This window comes from Malania oleifera, chromosome 11 (genome assembly GCF_029873635.1).
Source record: "Malania oleifera isolate guangnan ecotype guangnan chromosome 11, ASM2987363v1, whole genome shotgun sequence".
NCBI lineage: Eukaryota > Viridiplantae > Streptophyta > Magnoliopsida > Santalales > Ximeniaceae > Malania > Malania oleifera.
This window is the reverse complement of record NC_080427.1, coordinates 61,872,060-61,880,172: the sequence shown is the minus strand read 5'-3', so window position 1 is coordinate 61,880,172 and position 8,113 is coordinate 61,872,060. Positions and strand designations below refer to the sequence as shown.

General features: G+C 37.3%; 2 protein-coding genes across 4 annotated transcripts in view; both read right to left on the bottom strand.

The window, feature by feature from the left end:
• Nucleotides 1-391: 391 nt before the first annotated feature.
• LOC131167896 (protein transport protein SEC13 homolog B) lies at nucleotides 392-2,419 on the bottom strand. 2 transcript variants are annotated; one of them, XM_058126959.1, is made up of 2 exons: nucleotides 2,065-2,419; nucleotides 392-1,636 (listed from the first exon to the last, which is right to left on the bottom strand). In XM_058126959.1, exon 2 carries the CDS (start codon nucleotides 1,504-1,506, stop codon nucleotides 598-600), a length of 909 nt encoding a protein of 302 aa, XP_057982942.1. In that variant the 5' UTR covers nucleotides 1,507-1,636; nucleotides 2,065-2,419; the 3' UTR covers nucleotides 392-597. The 2 variants fall into 2 exon arrangements, with proteins under 2 accessions (XP_057982942.1, XP_057982941.1); XM_058126958.1 differs by having other exon boundaries at nucleotides 392-1,534; nucleotides 2,065-2,280.
• Nucleotides 2,420-4,265: 1,846 nt separating this feature from the next.
• LOC131167895 (uncharacterized) overlaps nucleotides 4,266-8,113 on the bottom strand; it is a 97,980-nt gene continuing 94,132 nt past the window's right edge. For both annotated transcript variants that reach the window (XM_058126955.1, XM_058126957.1), the window contains exons 29-31: nucleotides 6,006-6,524; nucleotides 5,737-5,869; nucleotides 4,266-5,073 (exon numbers count right to left, since the gene is read on the bottom strand). In XM_058126955.1, coding sequence (XP_057982938.1) covers nucleotides 4,817-5,073; nucleotides 5,737-5,869; nucleotides 6,006-6,524 — 909 coding nt within the window. In that variant the 3' untranslated portion in view covers nucleotides 4,266-4,816. The remainder of the gene's footprint in view (nucleotides 5,074-5,736; nucleotides 5,870-6,005; nucleotides 6,525-8,113) is intronic.

Here is an 8,113-nt window from a genome sequence, read left to right as displayed (position 1 = left end):
GAAACACAGGATATCAAAATACAAAACTAAAGGCAGAAAAAAGAAATCCAAACCCAATTTTCTTAGAATAACAACCCCCTATTCCTAGATCGGTTTTATAACAAGTCCTTATGGTGGGTCAGAACTTTGTCTGCCTTAAAAATTATCACTGCAAACGACCACACTGGTGGCCAACAGCATAATTCAATACAAAGAGCTATCAAAAGCATAATGAAATTGACAGACTTCTAAGAAATTGCTAACCTCAAATTCTACAAAACCTGGTCAAACATGAGAGATGGAATTAAGCAAAAAAGGTACTGATAAATAGCAAAACAAACAAGATGAAAAATTGAATCAATCCTTTATGCACTTGGATAGCAAAATGAAGCAGCAACAAGGGCAAGATGCATTTAACAGAAAAAAAAGTTAATTAATCATCAACCCCCCTCCCCTCCCAAAATAAGTTGGTAAGAATCTTTATCAAACTAAGCAATACAATGAACAAGTGTTTGAACAAAAAGGCTATAGTAATAAAAGTAGAAACAACTAATTTCTGAAAAGACCCAAAAACCATGACGATGCTCTCAAAAAATGCAAACACACAAAACCTGAAATCTATGGCTCGACTGTAGTCACCTGTTGCCACTCCCCATCAACTGCTTCTTTCCACAAAGTTACATTATTGTTGCCATCAGCCACAGCTAATAAGTTTCCAGTCAGCGACCATGAGACCCTCCAAACTGGAGTCTTGAAGTCTTTCAAAATCTTCCCATCCCATTGATCCCCATCCTTTGCCACAGTCCATATAACAACAGTCCCATCCTGTGAAGCACTTGCAATTGTGGACTTTGGAAGCCCCAAGTTGGGAGCCCAAGCCACATCCCTCACCCAATCACTGTGTTTCTGAAGAGCAGGGAAGCAATCCATCTTCCAAGTTCCATTGTATAGCTTCCATACCTTCACAGTATTGTCACAACCACCCGAAGCCAACTTCTGAACAGGATCCAGTGAGCCAGATCCAACTAGAGCACCAGGGGCCATTGACGGAGCCCAGGAAACCGAAGTAACTCCAACAGGGTGAGCTTGGTCTATCCTTGTAGAGTCCCAACCACCATCAGATCGTGCAGTGAAGACAGAAATGTTCCCATCTGATGACCCACAAGCCAAGCAGAGGCCAAGATCATGGGGAGCCCAGCAAATAGAGTTGACAGATGATTTATGGTCGTTAAAAACATGAGCCTGTGCCCATTCATTTTGATTGCCTTCTTTCCAAATTATCACTCGGCCATCATAGGAACAGGAAGCAAGCATTGATCCAAATTTTGGGTGTGCCCAAGCAACCTGCCAAACAGGGCCTTGATGGCCTGTAAGTGTAGCAAGATGCTGCGAACCAGAGTTGTTGCTTACACCAGTAATCTTAATGGTGCTGTCGGATGAAGCTGTGGCCACGCGCTTTCCATAGTAATCCATGGCGACATCATGGACTGTGTCCTGGTGACCAGTTTCAATCTTCTGCGCTGGCATCTTTCCTGATCTGATGCTTCTTCGTCTCCTTAATAATTATAAAAATTCAGTTTATCAGCTTCCTTCGATCCGGGTTTCCTTCTCTTCTCAAACAGTGAATTTTGCTTCTTAAATCATATCTCCAGTATTCCTTTGGTTTGTTAATCAAAATCAAAACATTCCATTACCAAATATCCAACAATTCTTCCAAAAAATTTCTCTCATGATTCTCATCGGACACCATAAGAAGAACGTGGCAGGGTTTTTCTAATTCAAAGAAAATCTGAGCGTGCGTGCGAGTGCTTGTGTGCTTTCTCGAATTTAAAAAGAAATTTAAGTGAAATTATCTAGAAATGCAGAAACGAAAAACAAGGTCAAATTACAGATTATTTGACAATGGATCTACTGGGAATTCGAACAAATTCAGAGGCATAGACAAAACCTAGAAATTTTGTCAAGCAGATTTTTACCGAAAAGAAAAAACAAAAAGAATGGATTAATACAAAGAATCAGAAAAATGAAAGTCAAAAATCAGCGGTTGATTAATGCAAAAGAAAATATAAACGTAGAAGATTGTACCTGTTCAGATCTGAGATCTTCGCGGACCGGAGCACAGAACACCTGCGGAGAGTGGTCGGATTTAAGGATAGGGCGAGGCAGCTTCTGTGTTCCGGGCGATTCCAACGCTCGCTCTATTTAATAGGGGCTGTTTGGTTGCCGCTTTAAGGCTGTCTAGCTTCCGGACAGGTCCGCGAATAGACTGAATGAAAAATTTAAATTCTTTTATTTCCCCTTATAAAGTATACTTCTCTCTCCTAATTTTCTTAACTTTAATTTAAGATTTTAGCTTTTTCTTTTTTTAAAAAAATCACAAATGAATGTTCTTTCCAGTGTGCTCTCTAAACTATTGCTCTTCCTAATTTTCTTTTCATTTTGAAATTTTGTTTCATTTTAATTTATATTTATAATTATTTTAAGAATTTTTTAGCATTGAAGTTAAATCATAATTTTTCGTAGTTATGTCTTAGAAAACAACATCTTTTGCCTTTTCACGAAATTGTACGCCAAAAAAAAAAAAAAAAATTACATCAGTAAATAGTTTTCATGGTTGAATATAGATTTTTGTATATGATTACACTATTGATCGGATGAATGGACAGAAAATGATTTATATAATCGACCCCAACTAGTAGGACTTAAGGTTTATTGTTATTGTTATTGTTAATTGTATATGACTACATATTTTTGTTGAGTTATCCCACATTGGTTGTGGAAGAGGCCGGTGGTTAGTTATTAACTGTGAACGAAAGTCTCACCTCTTGAACTAACTTTTGGGGTTGAGAAGGCCTAAGACCACCAACACTGGTATCAGAGTCTGATTCACTAACATTTTCCCTAGTGTGCCGTGTTGAGAGAGACCCCGATGTATGAGGGGGAGATTGTTGAGTTATCCCACATCAGTTGTGGAAGGGGCTGATGGTCAGTTATAAGTGTGAGGAAAAGTCTCACCCCTTGAACTAGTTTTTAAAATTGAGAAGACCCAAGATCACCCAATAATTTTCACCACTGGCCTAAAGATTACGGCAGCATACGGAAAATTGCTACGATAGAAATAAAAAATAAAATAATTATCACGGCCTACAACACTTAATATAGCTTCTAAGCCTCCCCAAGTTTAAGTCACTTTAGGTAACACATAAACTTGACTTACTCCATAATCCAAACACAACTTGAATTCTATTCAAATTCGAATTCAACTCCAACTATTATTCAAATAGTATAAAAAAATGAAATAAAAATTTGTTAGTCACTTAAATTAAACCTGTCAGGCTAAAGTCATCTTTGTTCAATTGGAGCCCAACTCCAACTATCCACAATGTTAAATTCAAGCCATAATGTTAGGCGAATTTTTATTATTTTTAAAAATTTGGATTTACTTCTTTATTTTATAGAATCCTAGGAAGTTCCCATATTCCAAGGATTCATCTTCATAGTACTCTCCCTCTGGTGTCCCTGAAAATCCGTAGAACTTAGTTTTGAAGTGTTGAAAATTTATTTCTTCAATTTAAGGAGTTTTGATTGATGATTTTAGGACTCACAAGGAATAAATAAATAAAAAGCTGCAAATCACAAAGAAAGAGAGAGCTTATAAAATTTTGTTGACTCTGTATTTGATTCTGTATAACCTACAACAGAGCAACAAAAACCATCTGCCTCTTCCATATACCCAAAAGGACAATGAGTTTGGGGGAATACACACAACTAGCTCGTAAGTATATGATCTTTAAGAAATAGTTCAACAATTCTACATTTGTGCAATGAGCCACATAGAAGCAAGTGTCGACGAATTTCATTGCCGCCGGGCGCCTCGCATACTGGCAATTAATCAAATTTTAATTTTAATATACAAAATTTCTAATTTCTACTAATAATCAGAATATAACAAGAAGAAATAAACACTAATCCATATCATAGAATCTATTTTCTCACTAGATTTAATTTCGTTTTCTTACTTTTTTATATTTCTTCGCTAACAAAGACCTCACCTCAACATAATAACTGAATAAACGTCATTTTTCTCATTGATAAAATTAACTATAAAAACCTAAACACATTTTTTGATACTGAGACTAGCCTTATATATATATATATATATACCCAACCTTACCAAGAAAAAGATAAGTCACCGGCGATAGTGTAGTTGAGAAGTCCGCTCAAAGAAAGAAGAGTCACTACAGATATAGGCTCCAAAAACTCCCAATGACAAAAGTAGGTATCAGTTCAAGAAATGAAACTATTCTTAGCTTTTCTTCTAAACTTGAAATATACATTGTTTCAAGATTTCTATCTCAAATAATCCTTTCTTTTAACCTTGAAATTTACATTGTTTCAAGATTCCTATACATGGATTCAAGCTTAAATAATTCCATTGAGCTTGCACACACAAGCATCTGCATTAAATTCCGCCTTTGCAGAGCACATATGTTGGGGCAAAAGGCAAAAAAATGAAAAATAAAATAAAAGATTCAACCGCGAGTAGCAAAATTTCAAAGGACATCCCCAAAACCTCTAACCATGGAAAAGCATTATATCAGTTGGGATTTCAATAGCTGCCAGGTCTATCCCTTGACAATTGCTGCTTCCTGAATTGGGAACTATAAGCTGTCCAGAATGGCATTCTTCTGAGTACTAAATTCACCAAAAGAAGAGGCACAAGGAGAGGAGCGCGTGCAATGAATAATTATAGCCCTTTGTCACTCTCAATAGGCCAGGACACACTAAGCCAAACCAGTGTAAAATGTGGAGCAGCACCCATATATAAGAGCCATTTTTAGCGCATCCACCTCCCCATTTTCATCGTCATTATCTTCCTTTTCTTGTGGGCTGCATGCTTGGCTGAAATCCTCAACTTCCGCTTGGCATTTCGCATGGGATTGGTAACAGCCATTATCTTTTCCTCTTGTCTCCGTTTCTCTCTCTTTGCCTTGAGATTTTTCTGGATCTGGCTGTAAACATGTAGAAAATTCTGGATGCCTACTGCACTGCGTATGCCTTCACAAGCTTCTTGTGCTAGTAGCTTCACGTCATCTGAAAAAGTTGGGTCCAAGAGAAGAAATTTTCAGTTTACACTAAGAAACTGGGGTAAAAAAAAAAAAAAAGTCAGGCCAGGAGGATGAAACATCAGACATCAATTTCTAATTCATCAATAAGGATAGAAGATGATGAATTTTTTCTAATGGTTAAATATTTAAAAAGCTGAAAAACAAGAGTGTAGTGCTGGAACTGAAAAGGATTCAACATTCAAGTTTAACTTTATTTCCCTATATAAAGACACAAAAAAATTGAAAACATCAGCTCACAAACTGATCCAAGGATAGGATAGCAGAAAACTTAGGAACATAACTAGGGCTTGGAAACTGATTCTAGTCCATCACTCTGAGCCTAAGAAAAGAAAGCAAAGTCCATTAAAACAGAGTAGAAGATGACACAGACAATGGCACCAACGGGATAATTTTAGATGAAAGTTAGGGGGAAAAAGGTAAAGTAAAAAAGACGACAAAAAAAATCTAGTATTCATATCAGGATAATTCATAATGGTAATGAAATAAAGAAATAGAATTTTTTATAATCATAGAACTAAAACAGTTCATCTGCATGCATACTCAACATAAACCACCTCATGCAAAAAGCAGATGCAAGGCAGCACAGCCATTTCTCATGTTAAACTAGTATATGAACAACCAAGCTCACCTGGAATAACTTTTCCAGAAAACCCTTCACAAACTTTGTACAAGGGTACCAGCATTTCACTTGCATAATGTTTGCAACCATCCTGACCAAGTTCTGATGCAATTACTTTAAAACTATTGAAGACAATTTTCATCTGGAAATATGTAAAATATCATTAGTATCATACACAAACAGTAAATATAAATGGTAGGAACAAAAATAAAATAAAATAAAATAAAATACTTATTGAAGAGGTACCGATCAAAAAGAAGTGCCAGAAGAAAACCAACCTGAATGGCCTCCATCTGAAGGGCAATCCTTCCCATTTTCTTCAGCAAATTAGAAACAAGACAAAAGCGAATATCCTCACTGTTTTCTCGATAATCATTAAAATACACACCAGAAGTAAGAGATGTAAACAAGCCTCTTCCTTTTCTTGAATCAAGCAACTGCAAAGCATCAAGGAAACGGCCTTGGTCTTGTGGTTCAAGGGCAGACCAAAATCTGTGAGCATCCAGACATTCCTTCTGCCGCATCAAGGAATGCATGTGATAAATTGAAAAGACAATATTTTCAGTAATCATGTTGCTCATAGCACCATCAGTGAGTTGTCCACTTAGTTGGCAACAGAAGGAAACAGCTATCCCAAAAAGTCTACTGGGTCTCATGAGAAAAAATGTCCCTTGTGGACTAACATAATTGTCAGCCTTTTTTACCCTGGAGAAGTACAAGCTCACAAGACGGCTTGATATGTTACGCAACCAAATGTGCGGGTGCAGCAGAAGTTCAACTATTGTTTCCCATAGATCCTAAAGATATTAGGAAGAAATAAATTAATGTGAATGGAATAAATAAATAAATAGGACAGAAGGCTACCATTACCTAAAACCAAGAGATGACCAAGAACCAAAAAAAAAAATCTTGATCTACAAAATAAGTAATCAAATTTCAAGAGAAATGTTTCCATACAATCCAAACAGGTAAACGGATGTGCAACAAACCACATAAACTTGAAAGCCAACAAATCCTTGTCCAAGATTTCCAGCTATGTTGGTATGCTGAAAAAGAATAACTATGAAATTATAATGATGGTGTTTTCACTCTGTTTAAAGACAGTTCTCCTTTCAATTACACTGATTGCCCAGTATTCATTCTGATAGGCGCACTATTACATTATGGACCACATGAATTTCCAATCCAAAATATCCGAATTTAGTCAAATTCATGAATCATACGTCAAACAATGGGACTAAAATCTAAATTTGAATGGAGAATCAAGGCTGTTAGGTGTCTGTATTAAGTATGAATTTTCTGATTAAGTTTGCGGCAGTGGCCACATCATTCTAGATGTGTGTGGGTAAAGAACCTAGTTTGAGAGACTAGGATTTGATTAGCAGTTTGGTATATTGGACTGCTAATAGCATGCAGGTAGTGGACTCAAGTGTGGGAGAAACTAAGAAGGCAAGGCGGAAAGCTCAATAAATTGAAAAATAGGTATTTAAACTTTGCTATGCTCAGAAAATCTTTCTTGTTTTGCTTCATCACCACATAGCTCACTTGATGCCATACATCTTAGAAGTTCTAAGATGAGTCCTCTTTCTCTTCTTCACCTTTCATCTCACTATCACTCTTTGTTATGGCGCTGTTATTTTTTGATGGTAGAGGTTAGTTCAGTCCAGATTGAAGGGAGACTGTAGTGATGGAGATTATAGCTTTGTTCATTATTGAGAAAAAATGGCAACGCAATCAGTGGGTAAGGCTTTCATCAGTTGCAGAAACATGGTTCTTGCATTAACTTTTGTCCCTTGTTGGAAGGTTGGGTAAGGGTTTTGAAGCTTTTGGGGAGGATACATGAACTATTGGATAACGATTCATGTGATGAGGGCAGGTAAGTTTTTGGAATTAGGGCATGGATCGAGGGGTAAGAGGTATTCTATCTTTGCCCCTGAAGGGTCCAAGGGTGATGGCCGACTTCAATTCAGATATGAATGTAGTGCTATGGTGAGAACTATTCTTCTCAGCACTTATGTTGAAGGTAGCAAAAAGATCACTGAGAATCATTCTTGGAGTCGGGTGCTTTCAGGAAGAATTGAAGTTGCTGGTGATTGTTTCAAAGGGTGTGTAAGAGGTTGGAGCTTTAGTAGACTAAGCAATTGTGTGGGTCCCCTTAGAGGGGGGGGGGGGGATAATGCTGTTGCCTGCGTGTAGGGCCATCCCCCACTCCCGTTCTGTCGTGCTAAGGGGCTTTTGTTTTTTGAAAAATGGCAATGTTTTGCTGACGCCTCAAATCAAGCTTTTGTGCGACATGCCATGTTTTCTCCCCCATTACTAATTGGTTGATGGGTCGCACGCTTCGACACGCAAGTACAACGACCTTTGCATGAAGCGGTTCACTATC

Coding starts and splice junctions, on each gene's coding strand:
- LOC131167896 (XM_058126959.1), bottom strand. CDS start 1,506: ATGCCAGCGCAGAAGATTGAAACTGGTCACCAGGACACAGTCCATGAT.